The sequence below is a fragment of the Lepisosteus oculatus genome, chromosome 6, assembly GCF_040954835.1.
Source record: "Lepisosteus oculatus isolate fLepOcu1 chromosome 6, fLepOcu1.hap2, whole genome shotgun sequence".
NCBI classification, from domain to species: domain Eukaryota; kingdom Metazoa; phylum Chordata; class Actinopteri; order Semionotiformes; family Lepisosteidae; genus Lepisosteus; species Lepisosteus oculatus.
In genome coordinates, this window is record NC_090701.1 from 6,349,786 (window position 1) to 6,366,909 (window position 17,124).

Here is a 17,124-nt window from a genome sequence, read left to right on the forward strand (position 1 = left end):
TGCATTGATAAATAGTTGGGTGATGTTCTTTGTATTGCTATTTTATGAGCATTAAGCTTAGACAGTTGGCATTAATAGTAATTAACAGGTCCTACTGTGTTCATAAAGTATCAATGTATCAGCAGTTAACCTAGATACAGTGTAGGCAGCTGGAAAAAAATGTAACCTAAGTAGTTATGAGAGAACATGATAAAGCTATCCAAGTAGACCAACAGCACACTGGTTTTATGTGAGAGTGAGAGTGAAAACCTTTAGACATACAAATCATTCAGGTCTTGAGCTGGACCCTCCTTTGGTTACTTTATTTAAGAGGCACATACACAAGGTGTGCCCCTCTCCTCTTCATTTTAATTTTGTTGGGAGTCCTCCTCCTTCTTCTCTCCTAATGTTTAACTTCATATTTGTTAAGCAGTAATATTATTCAATAAAAAAAACATTCAAAAAGACCATCAAAGTCTTGGAACTGAAATGCTTCATTTGTTTTTAATCACACTACCAGTTTGGTTTCTATCTTCTTTGTTTGTCTTAACGAAAACAGTAATAAGTGCCTGTTTTCTTTTTCAGTAAGCAATAGGAACGTTGCCTGTCTAATTTGTTTACTATGGATCACACAGAGCATTGGATTGTGGTTGGTTGTCAATATTTGAAGTCTCCTTAGGTACCTTTGCATTATAGTGGTTAGAATATAATATTTCTGATGAGAAAAACATCTTCTTCAAAAAGTCTGAAAATATCAGATTTCTTCGTTTATATACTATACACTATATAGATATCATTGAACACATACTGGATGGCAGCACAGCTGCAGTGAAAGGATTGAATATTCATTTGATAAATTGTATCAGTTATTTACAAATCAAGAGTTCAAGAATTAGCAAAAAATCACATTTTGTTAAAAGATTAAATGTACCACTCACATATAGATTACAGTATATATTATAGATTAGATTATACATTATACAGATGACACTGAATCTGATCATTTTTTTCGTCAATCACACGTTGTTACATAAAATTATACAGTATCTTGCTGGAGGCTGGATCTTACCAAATAATTCTGTTACTACACTATTCAATCACCTATAGTGATGTAACACAAAAATGAAGGGACTCAAACACTGCATAACATTCTTACATTCTTTGCAATCAGTTATGAACTGGGAAATCCACATCTGTCATTAGAACAAACATCTTTTTTAATCAAAATTTTTAACCATAGGAAATGGAACCATTTTAATGTGGGATGTCTTTTTGTCTTTTTTCTTATTAATGTCTACATTTTCCCTGTGATGGACTATCCTCCCATCTAGGGTGAATTATGCCTTGTCCCCTATTGTTTGCCGGAATAGGCTCTGACTCCCCCACGCCCCTGCATTGGATAAAGCAGTGAGAAAATGGATGGATGTCTACATTTGTCTGTCTGTTGAGAGATGCATTGCAGAGATCAGTTATAGATCATGCCCGAGTCTCACAATTTCTTCAATCAGGAAGTCCACATCTGATTTGTTTGTGGCCGGATTAGAAAAGACACATCGGAAAAAGTTGACATTCTCTCCAAGAGGCTGATAACCAACCATCGTCGTTCCTTCCTCCATCATCTTTGCTTTTATTTTTGGGGCGACCTTTAAAATCAAAGAAGCATAGCTATACATTTATTTTGTTTAATGAAGAATTTGGAAGCTAGTTAAAGTTAAATATATAAAAAACTGAGGTGTATCAAAGACTTTTGAAAATTTACGTCTACCCACCCTAACTATAGTATCTCACTGCAAAATACTTTTATTTTTTTCTGGTATGCAAAGGAACAGCAATGCACATTATTTTCCATTTAATATTTAAGTCAAACGCAGTGTAAGACACTTATCATTTCCCAGTACTGTACAATAATGTCACCATTATTTCAGAGATTTGCATAAAAAACACAATCAGAAAATATTCGTTTTTACATTTTACCCATAATTTTCAAGCATTTCATAGTACAGATTGTAATTTCTTAAAACAATTTAAAACTTTTGAATGAATTATTTTTAAATTAACATTTGGTAAAACTATGGTTTTTGACGTTTCCTACATGTTACTTAGGCAGGTAAGTAGATACTGTCATTGCTCATATGTACCATTACTCATTACTACTGTATGTAATGAATGATATACAGTAAATCACAAACATTACAAAGTGAACAATAGTTCTGTTAGTTACCTCGTGAAGTTTCATGTTCCTCTCCACACCATGAGGTGATTGTTTCAGGCTGGGTGGAATGTACCAAAAGCAGACATTACTGTGTTCAGGCTAGAATGCAAAAGATTTTTGTGTTTGAACTTGATGTCGTAATGCACAATACCAAGAAACAATGTTTAGGCAAATATATCCCAGATCTGTTTTACATAGTAAACTGTTATTCACTCTGCAGTAAATTGTGGAATACTTTGGGGTGTGTTCATTAACATTGAAAAAGAAACTTTCTCACTTCACTCTTATAGACAAGTTCGAAGTCATCCCTTTTCTTCAGTTCATTGTAGAAATGCTGAGCATTTTGCAGACACTTGTTTATTTGTGCCTCAAACCCTTCTGTGCCCTAAAACAGAAAGGAACAATTCATCTCCTGCACACCAGAAAGTAATCAGAAGATTTAATGTATTTATGTAGAGAAATATCTTACATCCCGATTCATAACCATTTAGGATTTGTTGTTTTAGCATGAGGTCTTGAATATAGCTATAAACACAATGATTAATGAAAACATAATTTTTAACACGTTAATCTGTGATTTTATTGTTTAGATGTTATTTGAGAACATGAATCAATGTTTTCAAACTTGGATATTCTATTTCAAATCAGACAAAAGTTTTACTTTAAAATGTATCACCCCCGGGTTGAAATTCCTTCTGCTGCTTTATGACCTGACTCACCACCTCTAAAACAAGGCAGTTACTAAGAACATGTTATTAGTAAAAATATTTAATGGTAGCTTGCTTATTTCTTAGGTGCGTCAGTTTGTTAGAAAACAAGGATTTCATTAAGTGCAAGTGCTGTTCTCGATGTGTAGTGCTATACCCTGTGTGCTTACCTTAGCCTTCCACATCAGCCAGAACTTGAAAGCATCAACATGCCTTCCACACTGAATGGTCTTGTCTCCAGTATCATAGGAGACGTCATAGTGTTTGTCAGGCTGAAAGAGATACTCTGCACAGAGCTGATTGCAAGATTGGAGGAGACCCTGCAAAACCACAGACATTCATTACTATAAACAAGCATGGATTATATAAGCAAAACTACAGTATATACTTTACTGTACTTTATATGCTGTACAGTGCCTTGCCAAAGTAATTAGAGCCTTGTACAATCTTCACGTTGTTCCCTTAAAGATTCCGGTCTTAATACTTGGAAACAGCAATTGATAGTTTTCACATACACAACCTACTCTGCACATTGAAAGTAAAAGTAAAAAAGACAAGCAGAGAAAAATAAAACAGAAAATTAATTAATGTCAAGAAAATTATTACATTGCCCATAAATGAAAACCTTATTTTGAGGAGGCCTGTTTTAAACAGTTTATATATGTAAAAACAGATTGAATAGCTATTTGCATAACTTATCTTGTTCATGTCTACCTGCACTGCTTTTGCATCATATGGATGCTTCTGAGAAAAACCAAATTCTCTAAAACTGAAACAGAGCAGCAAGCTGAATACAAACACAAAGATATAACTGCTTTTTTACCTTCTTCCTCACAAGTATTGCAGAACATTGAAGAGGAATGCCCATCATTTTATGAGGATTCCAAGTAACAGAGGTAGCCCTAAAAAACATTTTTATAATAAAGTTCACTTCCATCCTGTTGTTGTATTGAAATATATTGGGTGGGTTTTTATTTCTACATTTCTAGCTGTCTTGTGAATGCAATATGATTCTCCCGTGGCTGATAATAAATTAGGTGAAGAGTGGCTTAAAAAGCCTTTTTGCATTGACATGTCTCAAGCAATGACACTTAAGAAACATAACGAGCCAAACCTGATTCCCTTTTGCAAGAGCTACAGGCTTATTCAGTCTTAAAATAAAGATAAGCATACAACGATCCTTTTTCTCACTTGAAATAACAGTAGTGTAGATATTTACTCATGTTGTTAGTAAAACTACTTATGCAAAAAAATGGGTACAATGGAGTGTAGAAGTAAAGAACAAACACTGGAGTGCATTATTTTTCTTATTATGTATAAAACTAATTTAGTAGAGGTTTATATGTGTTTTCAGTTTTCAAAATGTAATGATTCTGTTTAAGGGTCAGATTACACATTTCTCACTGTCTCCGCCCCTATCTTAATGTTAAGAGTATCTTAACGTTGTCTTAATGGGTCTGTTACATCAGGTGTCATACATGGTGTATTATTTACCTTTCAATTCCCTTTAGTTTTACAGAGTGCTTTTTGGACATTAAAAGGCCGCCTCCCCATGATGCCTGTGGAAGAGAACCAGCAAATATTCATATTTGATCCTGTTTTAATCCTGTGTTCTGTGTCTTTAATTTAATCATAATTTAGGTCATAATATATTTTTTTCCCCCAAGGAACAGTTTTCTATTACACGATTTAGAAATATCTAAACAATGAATACTGACCATTTCAGACCATTCAAAACTTGAAACTATACTTATTATTCAGTAAAAGGCTCCATTTAGATTTATAACACTGAATCTTTCAGACAACGTGCAAATCAAAGTCTCTATTCAAGACATCTCATATTCAACATCTCTATACAAAACCAGATGCATTGTAGGTAATTCTTTATGTGTATAAAGATATAAAACATTGTTAAAAGTCCTTCATAAACACTTCATATTATGAAATGCATGCACAATAACCTTATGCAAATCACATTGTAGGTATATGATTATTCATAGTAGTTCATAACGAGAACTGTTATGAAAACCACAAGCAGAACTCCAGGTAGAGAAAAGTCAGATGAACGTGATGGATGACATCATTAAGTACTTGAAATCTGAAAGTGACTTTTTCTATAGTAGATGCCGTTCTGTAATAGTGGTTCTGGTATGTTTATGTGAAATTCATTTTGCTATATGATGTTCATGTATGTTATTTTATGTTCTTGTTTAATTAGTATTTTTAGTTAAATGTAAAAAAGAGACGGGAAAGTGAAAGGGTTCTTAGAAAAGCATTTCTAGATTCAGAATAAGCAACAGGGTGCAATGATGCAAAAAATCTAAAAAAAACTTTTGAAATTGTATTTACTGCTCATTTGATTTTATCATGACATTTGAACAGGTCTTTCTCAAAAAAACCAAATCACACAACAATAGTGGATTTTTAGATTTTAGATGCAGTATGCAGAAGTATGTAATCGCCAATGTTTTGAAAGAATTGTTACTAATTCCAAAACAACAGGGCGCAGCACTGATGTAATTTAAACATGTTGTATATTGCTTCTTCTTGAAGGATTCACATAAACTATAAATGCCTAGGCGGGCCCTCAGGCATTCTTTCAAACAGGTTTTGATTCAGGAAAGACCAGTTCAAAGACCAAGGCTAATGTGAAAAAGCGTGCAAAAAAAAGGAGAAAAAACACATATATTTTGCCAGTGCCATACTGTAAATGTCCCCAAAATAAGTATCTTCTATTGAAAAGCTTTATCACCTATTTACATATGATCAGTCTGTATGCATATATACATCAGTAATGAACAACATTCACACTGTCTAATAATAGCTGAATAACAAATAATTGAATGAATGCTACATCAAATGCAAATCTTATTAATTCCTGATAATGGTATCTAATAAAACAAAAGTTAACAATGAATCACAATTGATATTAAGAAAACTATTTTAGGACAGCATTTTCCTCATTGTAATTAATTATAGCCATTTTGTCATACTATTCCCAAATAATGGGGTGGACTAAAGACGTTTGCTCATTTTGGAATTCTTTGAAATGAACAGTAAACACACTCTCATTTTTTAACAATGGGGCTTTGAAAAGCAGTTTCTCGTTGTATACTTTACAGTTTAAATGTTGTATTATTTATAATAAAAGAACCAGATAACTTTAATATATCAGCTATCACTCTTGACTGGTGTTAAACAAGGTAAAAAGCAAATACTGTACATCGACATGCATCCACAGGTTGTGTTTTTCACAAACATCTGCAATCTCACTGAGAGGGTCAAAGGCTCCATACACTGTTGTACCAGCTGTGGCATTAACATAAAATGGAACAGAGCCCTGGGAAAAGAAAATAAATTTGGGGTAAATCGTACTTCATCTGAAGCACACATGACTATTGTCTATTGTCTATGTGACAATTGTATGACTATTTATAGTTTGTTTCCACAGATAGTGTAATCTCTGCTTATCCCAAGTCTTCATCCAACATAAGATACTCAAATCCTTCTTTACTTCTAATGTTTAACACTTAATATTTACCTTCATCAGATTTTTTTAAACTTAAATGTCTATCTGTAGTTCTTAAAATATTCAATGTTTATGGACAATGACTGGAAATAACCCACGTACACAGAATTGTAATTTAAATGAATTCTATTATAGATGTTGGCAAAACTTTAAAACATTGTTCATTGTAAAGGAGTCTGATATTGACCTCAATATACAAACAGACCTTTTCTTGTTCATAAATGGTTTCTCTGTGACAAAGCTTGTTAGTATTGTTTATCTGATTCCAATCTGTCTTTACGTAAGGTGACATCAACATCTTTTTGGTACGTTAACATATTTATAATTTAATATAACATTTCAATCTGTTCATAACGAAGCAAACAAGAATCTGTTTTGGTGTAAATTGAGTAGAGTAAGTCACCTACCATGACCTTTGCTTTCAGAATACTGAACTCCAGTTCACTGGGAATCATCTTTCCTCTTTAAAATATATGAAAAAGATTACTTTTCATCTATCATCTTATCTTTTGTCAGTGTCTTCTGTTTAATATTACAGATTCTATTTTTACTAACAAACAACGCATACTGTTAACAAATCCAATAGCTGTTTGCAACATAATAAGTGGACAGCATGTAGTATCCATGGACAGAACAGAGATGGTTAAAATAACAACAGGCCACATGTACCTCATATACACATGACTGGATTGTAATAACTGTACAAGACACAATGTTCATTTCATTATCGGCATGGTGTTGCTTTTGCATTTTTTTTTTCATTTTTATGAGGCCAAAATAAATGATCAATGAATAATATCAATGAATTAAGCAAATCTGGAAAATCCAAAATGTGGACAATACTTGATCTGGTTTATGTATTATGTGGTTTATGTGTGTGTTTATGTGATAACTGTTATACTGTACCTGACATACTATAATTATTTACAGTATACACTGTATCTCCTGTGTCTGACAAAGAGATTACCACATTCCCCCAAATCTTTTAACCTGTATCATTGGTACACATCATGTAAACCCTGAGAGGCTTTAAATGCTAATAAATAAATAATATTAAATTAATTATGTTATTACAATACTTGTTCTTTACCTCTCATCACATTTAACCATGAACACATTTTCAGTTCCAATTCCAAGGACTGCTGCTGCTTTCCTGATAGAATAGTGACTCTAAAAGAAAAAAGGAGAGGTAAAAAAATGTTATATTTGACGTCCAGCAGAAGAATTACCATACCTGCATATGACCAAATATTGAAAATACAGCCATATGAAGTTCATTATTCTATTTAAAATATTTTGTTGCCCATGTACGATAAATATTATTTTATACAGTAAATCAACATTTATTAAAAGCTTGAAACTATTTAAATATTAATCGACCCTTTGTTTAATTTATTAACAGCAATTTACAACATTTTGGACTATTAAATAACTTAAAGATCCTATCCAAATTTGAAATCCCTGCAAACTGGTTTCTTTTTTATTGAAGCTTGTAACTGAAATTGAAATGCTCAAAAAGTCAAGAGAATGTATTTTTTAGAAACGACAAAGATTTTTTATTAGTGTTTAGTGTACATGCAAACTAAGGCTGAACTATGTTTGCCTTTCCAATTTCGTCTTATTTCAGATATTACTTGGGATATCAGGCTCGACTGCAAGTTTTTGCAAGAACAGGAAAGTGAACAAACAAGTCAACAAGTCAACAAGAGAGATTACATGTTCTGAAGTAAATAACGCCAGTCTGGGGACAGCAGCCATTCCCTTTGTCTTCACTTCAGGGAAAAAATGATAACGTGCAAGTAATACACTGTAAAGATTAGATATTGATCCACCTGAAGAAAAAATAATAAGAGTACAATTTACATATACTACTAAAATAGCAAGTGATTCCTTATCCCAAATATTGTGTTCTTCAAAGAGGTCCAATGAGGTCCAAACTGGCAGTATCACTATAACAATATTACTGTCTCTCATAAACACGGCTGTTGGTATAAGTACAACTCCCGATGATTTTATTTTTAAAAAACACAATTCTACCCTCTTGCATCAATGAATAATACTTAAAATTGACTGGTGTTAATTTTTTAATTTGGAAGGACCATTTATTTTCGCATATTTAGCTTATAGGTCTTTTGTGGGTCAGGTGTTTTTGTTGGCTAGAATTTATTTTTGTGTTTTTGTGGTAATGTTACTGACCAATAAAAATGTTCCCAAATTCAGAAAAATCAACAATCTGGCCAAGAAAAACATTTGAATTTGATGACAGAAAAATAATATTTTCTGTCAAGGAAAACTACTAAAACAACTGTCAGTAAAACCGCAGAGTTTGAGGTGAAGGATCAACATACTGTACTGTAGGAGAGCAGAAGCTATACTACAAGATGTAAGCCTCTCATCGGCACCAAGAGCATAAAAGTGTTTGAAAGTTTAATCATGGAGAAAGAAAGAAACTGCAGAAGCTCCCAATTTCATCTTTATTGAAATTGAACTAATATGTCAGTATGACTCAAAACACACCACCAACGTAACATTCAGCAGGAGAAAAAAGAAGAACTTCTAAGACTGGCTTAGTCAATCTCCAGATTTAAAATGAGCTGAGATGGAATTTTTCATGTTTCATCTTTCAAGTCAGAACACTCCAAGAACAGGTATGAACACAAAGTAGCTGCAGCAGGTGCTTAAGATAAGATAAGATCACTTTATTAGCCATATACAATTTCTTGCATTAGGAATTTGTCTTTTCGCATACCCCAGCTTGCTCTCCATGAGACACACAGACAGGAGAGAAGCTTGGGGTCAGAGCACAAGGTCAGACATTGTACAGCATCCCTGGTGCAGTTGGTGTTAAGGGCCTTGCTCAGGGGCCCAATAGAGTAGGATTCCTCTGCCGGCCATGGGTTATAAGCCAGCAACCTTCCAGCAACAGGCACAGACCCTTAGCCACAGTGCCACTTCTCCGCCTGAGAAGTGGCACTGAAAGCACCTGAGATTATTCCTTATAGTGTTTGGGGTGCTCAGACTTTATGCAGTTATTGTCTAAAAGGAATATGCAACCAAAAACTGACTATTACAATCTGAAATTTACTTGAACTGAATTGTGTCCCAATATTTATGATCACTTGAAATCAGTGTGTTGAACACAAAGTACATTTTTGTTCTAGAATACTATCAGATTTACACACGGAATTACCAAAAAATAAAATGTACATTTTATTACTGTTCTTATTAGATATATTGTTGGTAGGGACCAAAGAAAAGTGATAAATATATCCCAGCTGCATAGGGCACAAGGTTGGATGAAGCGCATAATGGCTTGCAAATCCAGAAACATGTTTAAAAGTAGGCGTACCTGGGGAGAAAATGCCATCCCTTTCTTCTGCAGGCCATCCAATCTTTTCTTGCATTTTCTTGAGAAGGACTTCCTCCATGAGAATGAAAACTGGCGATATTTCAAATGTAAATCTGTAAAAAGACCAAACACCCTTACTGTACATCTTTACTTTATTATTTTGTACGATCAAATAAACTTAGGGAGCCATATAAAATAGATGTGGAATAAACCAATACACAGAGAAATAGACTGCTTAAAATATTGTGTGAGATTAAATTATTAGCTTTTTCAGCCCTTCTCTGCCATCCCTCGGCTCAACCACACAAAAATCATTATATTTAACCTTTACATACATACAGTCTTTAATTAATTTAGAAAATAAGAACATACTGTAAGAAGGGTTACAGATGAGAGGAGATCATTTAGACACACTAGCGCATTTGGTTGTCAGTAGTTAATTGATCCAATGATCATATTCAGTTCAGTCAGGATATTGGTTTCAACTACATTTCTGGTTAGAAAAGTTATCATTAGCCAAACTGGGAAAATATTGATTGAAAAATAACAGCACGTGCAGAGATTTCAAAAACACTCATCAACATACATGTTTGTGTTGGCTGCAGATGTCAGCCATTCACCTGCTAAGCCAATAATGTCAAGTCCAGAAGAGAGCTGATTGAAAAACCGGGGATGACCTGTGAACCAGCAAATAAAATATCAGCTTTTGCCACAAACTTCCCATAAATTAACATAATTTGAAAATGACCCATTAAGGTATTCTGATAAGTCAAATTATAACTGGTATCTGTTTACTCTTCTGAGAAGTATAACACAGTATTATAAACAGATCCATTTGGAGTTCTGTGTAAACTGCTAGAGCATATAACATAATAAATACCTAGCTGAGCTCACACATTCTTGCTTTCTTCCATGTACTCAAACCATTATTTACCCTTCAGTTTTTAAGAATTTAATTTTAACCATTATATACAGTACTGTATTACAGAACATGGAAGGACAAAATTACAGATTGAACTGGAACTTAATCTCTTGTGATAAGACATTGTATTGTATTTTCATATAAGCAAATCTTTACCTGTTTTGACACCATATTTTAAGGTGTCTCTGCAATCAACCAGAACTTGTTCTAAATTTTCTGGTTGGTCTGGAAGATCCAGACTGAACCCTTCCAGACCTTCTTTCAGCTGATGTGGATAGTGGAAGTCAAGGACTTTGGAACTTCTGTCAAAGGACTTCTTGACGTAGTTGAGAAGAATATTGACCACTTCAAGAAGGAAATGCTTAGTTGGTTCCTCACCATTTTTTGTGGGCAATAAATCTAAAAAGAAACCATGAATTGTTATACATTTCATATGGTGGTATACCTTGTTAACAGCTACAAAAATAACAATGACATTTGGCTAGAAATATGAATACCATTTGGTTGAAAGATTTCTGATATTAGACTCACGATGTTACCAAATATCATGCTCATCAACAAACAGTGAATGAAGAACAGTAAAAAAATATATTAGGTCACTGATGAATTTCTGCTCTCCTTTATTAACATATTTCAGCTGTTAAAAAACATTAACCTCATCATCCGATTAGTAAAAAATGCCCCAAGAAAAATTCTTTCAGATAACACTAACCATGTTATGAAAATAACATGCTAACTGATGAAGATCTCAAGAAAGTACTGTTTTAATTCAAATGCAGCTTCTAAATCCAGAAGCTTGTTTCGATTTAACCAGCATGACTAGATCACCAATCAGTCTACAGTATATGGAGATCAGCTACAATGCTGATAATAGTTAGTATACAGGTTGATAATTCTCTTTCCTTCCTGCAAAACTCAGATAAATAAATTTAAATATATATTATACCCAGAATGAGATACAGGTTCAGCAATTTGTATGTTTTTTTACTTGTCCCAGACTTGAACTTCCTTATGAAAATATCCTATTTTATCTGTCCAAAATAGTGGGCTATATCTTTCCATTTTATTTTCAACTAGGATTGTAATTTGTCAATACTTCCAATGAAAAAAATAAATAAATAAAATTATTTTTTTGTAATTTTTCTACATGTAGATATAGAGTAATCTAAACCATCAACTTTGTGAAAAACAGTATCATGCACAAATTCTAAACTTAGATCATTCTGGTTTCCATAGTATTAAGCAATCTAGAGCACAAATACAAGTATAAGTTTATAAAAACAAGAGAATTGTGACTGTTCTTAATTTTCTGTAGCTATTGCAACTTACATCTTTCAAGTAGCTACGGCATAAAAACATTTTTAAATTTCTATTTTTGTTGGTTTTGTGAAATGCTTATAGACAACATCATTTAAATAATTTAACTGAGCTCAGGTTTTTCAGCAAATTGAAGGTTGTGACAGACGGCAAGACAGTATTACAGAAAGGGTATACTCTGGGTGCAGGGTGTGAAAAGATTCATACTGTACACCTTGCAAACTTGCCAAATCGATATTGCTTTAACAGAAAGCTAAAGGGACTGTTGTTAGATCACCTGAGTTTACCCAGAGTTGATAGCTTGCAGCTGTTTTTTGTCTCTGGAATTTTGTGAATAGAAGGGTGTGGCAGACGTATCTCCTGCTCTTTTTGTTATGACATGTTTATTGTCATGCCATGAGGAGCATGAAATCTCAAATTTCATGTACTGTAGTACAGCTAGGGCTTTAACAGAGGAAATGGAAATTTTGTACTCTCCCCAAGTGCCTGTAAACAACTGCCTGTTCTTTGATGTAAATGAAATACATCTAAGCTGAGCAGTCACAAGTGATTGTTGTATTTTGTTATTTTATGTAATAAACTTTAAAAAATTAAACTTGAAATTTCAATTTGTTTTGCAAAGGTGAATCAATAGTACAGTATATGGCAATTCTTTGCACTTTAGTTATATTTCATTAAAATTGTCTGAGATATCATTGTTTTGATTGACAATGCATATTTCCTTTATGTGCTCATTTCAGCAATAAAATTTCACATAAAAGTAGGAGAAGAAATACGTGTCTTGCACTATGACATATATTCATGATTTAAATAACTGCCTTACCTGTACTGTAAATGGTGGAGAAATTTTTGGTTCCATTAACAACACAGTCATTTTCAATGCAGATAGCATCTTGTCTTTTTTCTCCCCATATCGATTCTGCTTTGTTGTTTTCTTCTGAAATTGATGTATATACCGTGCAAAATGTCAGAAGGTCACTTTTCATTTTAGAAAGTATAGAAATAAGTAAAAAAATAACATACATAGCCATTATAAGGTATGTAAGGGAATTCATTGGTCTTAATGAATGTTATAGTCCTAGGAAGACACTCTCTATAACCTTTTGATAGTTGCCTAGATGAACATTTAGCACCTACAGAGACACTGACAGGGCTATGTCAGTACAGTATATACCTTCACTATGTTATTTTTCTATTCCGTCCTTTGGAATTGAAAGCTATGCAGGCAAAGTTAGGGACAAAAAAGACTACATTAAAGACTTTTATCCACTTTCTTTAACATCATTTAGCACACACCCTTAAAAAGCCTCAGGTGACACAGACTAATCAATTATGACAGTTAGGAATTATTGTTCAACACAGTCTGGCCTTTTCTGTTTTTTTTCCTCTGATGTAGGGAAGGGACTGTCTATAAGAAAATCTTTTTTAAGACCCTGAACTGACCCTTTGGGTCCAGATACGGCTGATTAGACCCATACAAAGATACACTGTGTTCGAATAACCTTTTGACAAAATTCAAGTTTATCTTTTTTCTTTAAAAAGAAAGTAGTTTCGGACCCTGTCTAATACATACAGTCACTGTTTTAGAGATCTGTAAATAATTGACTCCTCAAATGCAAACTAAGAAGAAGCTTGAGGAGCCCATTCAGTAGCCTCAATCCCAAGTTTCCTTGAGGAAGATCCACAGCCAGTTGGTGCTCCAGAAAGTGTCCATACCAGCAAACCCCTGAACAGACAATAATCTGAAGACGCCCCTTACATATGAGAAACCTGATCCCCAGCAATGCTGTCTGGGCATGCCAACGTTCAACCATAATGTAATGCAACATACAGTAACACATCAAGGGACTCTGAAAATTTGAAAATAATATTCTGTTATTGTATGAACATGTTGTGTGTCACTTTTTCTTTAATCCTGATATTTCATTTGATTGTTTTAGCACTATTCTTAATTTGAATTATTTACCATCAAAATAAACATTTAATTGAAATATTTAACTGTTTAGCTAACAAGAGTGTCCATTCTAAGATAAAACTGTTTCTCTGAGCTTAGAATTCTAAATAATCACTTTGTACTCTCGAGTTCAGAATCCCCTTCGGCATATATTATATAAAGTCAATGTGTAGAAAATACTGGAAAGTACACAGACCAAATGCCTAGTAAAATGGTTATCTTAACTGAAAGCCCTAAAATGTCTGAAACGCATTCCTTCCTTGAACCATAAAATAAATGATATTCAGCTATTTTTAATTAATTTATTTTATCAAATCTTTGTGTACCACTTTGTTTTTGTCTTTGCTCCTGTGGCATCAATCAGTCAGTGAAATCTAAAATGATTTATTCTATTACATACAGTAAGTGAAGCTGTGGTAATGTACACATTAGGGTGCTAAAATGCTCTTATTTTAACTTTAAAAGTCAGTTAGTAAATGTAAAAGCTACAGTTGGGTTAATGTCCAGAAGTATATTGAGGGATTTTAATATCCAATAACTACTGTAGGGCTTTACATTTACAGTTGAAATACTTTAGACTTTTTAATACTTTAGCTCTTCTTTAGTTGCATAGCAAACAAAAACGGTCAAAATTGACTTACATTTCATTATGCATAAAAAATGTCCCCAGAATGTAATTTCACAACTGTCATCATACTTTTTTAAACTTCCAACAGTTTGTAAACATTTTAAACACATTTAAACTGCAAACAGGTTTTCATAAAATGATACGTTTGTGACAAAAAATCTGTGTCCTAAGATTAATTTAAATAGGGAATCTGACGTTACTTTTAGTTTAAATATTTTTACATAGTTAACATTACTGTTCAATTTTCAGTTTATTTAATATGAAATATTAAATATTACATTTTAGAAAACCATTAAAGTTTCTATGAAAAAGAGTCCCAATTAGATGTATCTTAGCATGTTTATACAATATAGTTTAATTTAAAGATTGGCAGAGCTTAACTGAAGATATGTTATAAAAATATGAGTTATTATAGAAAAAAGTCAGAAACACCACCTAATACAAAACACATACTATACAAAATTAATACTAACTGGAATGGTTAACCTACTTGTTAAATGCTTGTCAGATTTCACTTTTTCCATGTTGAAGATCTTCTTTTTTAATTTGTCAAAAAAAAGTCCTTTACCTGTTTTTCCAGAGAAGTATTCATTGATAGGATTGAGGTTTACTGTTTTGATGACTGTCAGTATGCCTTAAATAAGGTTAAGAAAACAAGGCGGAGTCATTTTTACCTTAAAGTGAAAGACCAAAAAGTACACAACTGTATATGGGCTTGAAAAATAGTTTCAAATTACATATAGTCAACAGCTTTATATAGGTTATAGAGCATGTCACATACATGTATACAAAAACAAATGGAATTATCATAGCAGATTTTACTTTTCTTAATTTGTATATGTAATGTAACAGCTCACGCCCACAAAAGTAGTAAAGCTTTAATAGTTAAAATGTAAATATGATATTCTGCATTGTTATCAATAGAAACAAATTTTAACATAATCGAATCTTGTTAACTGTCTTTTCTAGGGCTGCTTTACTGAATATTTCTATAGGCAAGCATCATAAAGGAGATATTTCAGATATCACAATAACACAGAACATTGAGAAAGGGTTACTAATCAGAACAAAACAAAAAACAGGACGTAAAAATATATATCAAAAGATGAAAATCTCTTTTTTATTTTATATAACAGAGTACTGTATACATATGCTGATAAAATCTGGTTTAATACAGTACTGTATAGTACAAAATTACAGTATATATATATATGTACAGCATATCGATGTTTCAGTTAAAACACCATAACCAGAATGTAAAGAATAACGTCCACACTTTACTGTATGTACACACCATGAACACCAAATTCTAATTGACACCTCATTGGTAGTACAATTCTCAATACTAATTAAAATTAACTAAAACATATTGTAGAAGGAAATTAAACAATTAGCAATCAGGCAAGAAGTAGCTCTTTGTTAAACTTTGTAGCTTAAACTATTCAGGGCACATTTCAAAATCATTCATAATGTGGTAATCATATTTTTAATATTCTGTTCTGCTATGAGGCTTATTTATTCTATGTCCATAAATTTTAATATTTTATATGTTTTTCATCCTCCTTTGACGTTTTGGCAACTGGTGATGTTAAATCTTGTCTAATTGCACTTGTGCTCAGAAATATCTGTTTTAACTGGTCATGCAGTGTAAGACCTCCAATGAAAAATAACTCACAAGGAAACTTTCTCATGTGTGCATACTATTCATCCATCTATCCAGCCACTACATTCTCCTTACTTGTTTGAGATTTCTAACTATAGTAAAAATAGAGAACCTTTTATGAGCTCTATTAAATGATGCAGGAGCTGTCACAGTAGTTATCCTGTTATGATTTTATGAGTTATTAGTACCATGCATATACTGTACAGTATATGCTGCATATACAAATCAAAATGAATAATTATGAAATATAAAATATACTGTAAAGCAAAATCCGGGTAATGTACTAATTCACAAGAGATTATTGCCATTTCTCAAGTGAATCAACAGGTCTTACTGGCATTTTATTGCAAATGTCTTTTTCCAGAAAATGTCCCATTTTCAAGCATCAGACCCCAAAGTTTTAGCCATTCTCTCATTTACCATAAACAGTGCGTTGTCATCTCCTTTTGCTTGTTTCTTCTGTAACAAAGTCCAAGAGCTTTGGTGCAGCTAGATGATCATTATTTCCACTGTTGTCAAACTGACCTCTTTCTCAATTCCAGAACCTGTCATGCATGTTATTTTCTGCGAGTTACTGGCATTCCTTTTGGAGTGCATCCTGCCTTGTCCCTGTTCTTGCTAGGTGAGGCTCTGGCTCTCCCCACAACCCTGTACTGGAAAAACCAGTTTACAAAGCGGAGGGATGTATATGTAATCTAGGATGGATGTACTGTAGGTACAGTATTCTGGATCAATTCCATGTTACAAAACCAACTTTTCACCTCAGACCATGACATGGAGAAATGGAATGACACTGCACCTTTCAAAGTAGATAAGCTGTGTTATTACTATAGTTTAGCAAATGCTTCCTGGCAAAAAAACCCA

The 17,124-nt window shown here is 33.1% G+C and overlaps 1 protein-coding gene across 1 annotated transcript; it reads right to left on the reverse strand.

The window, feature by feature from the left end:
- Positions 1 to 379: 379 nt before the first annotated feature.
- On the reverse strand, positions 380 to 16,882 carry gad3 (glutamate decarboxylase 3). The gene is made up of 16 exons (XM_006634545.3): positions 16,681 to 16,882; positions 15,088 to 15,231; positions 12,839 to 12,952; positions 10,855 to 11,097; positions 10,363 to 10,453; positions 9,777 to 9,889; positions 8,144 to 8,259; positions 7,518 to 7,597; positions 6,835 to 6,889; positions 6,122 to 6,238; positions 4,393 to 4,457; positions 3,722 to 3,800; positions 3,069 to 3,218; positions 2,469 to 2,576; positions 2,201 to 2,290; positions 380 to 1,622 (listed from the first exon to the last, which is right to left on the reverse strand). The coding sequence occupies exons 2-16, from the start codon at positions 15,119 to 15,121 to the stop codon at positions 1,449 to 1,451; spliced, it is 1,629 nt and encodes a 542-aa protein (XP_006634608.2). The 5' UTR covers positions 15,122 to 15,231; positions 16,681 to 16,882; the 3' UTR covers positions 380 to 1,448.
- Between the last annotated feature and the right edge of the window lie 242 nt (positions 16,883 to 17,124).

Bases quoted from the DNA above. Each gene is read 5' to 3' on its own strand.
- gad3 (XM_006634545.3), bottom strand. From the start codon at position 15,121: ATGGAAAAAGTGAAATCTGACAAGCATTTAACAA. The intron at 11,098-12,838 runs GTAAGGCAGTTA...GTTTCTTTTTAG, and splicing joins CTCCACCATTTACAGTACAG to ATTTATTGCCCACAAAAAAT. The intron at 9,890-10,362 runs GTATGTTGATGA...GTCTTTTTACAG, and splicing joins TCTGCAGCCAACACAAACAT to ATTTACATTTGAAATATCGC.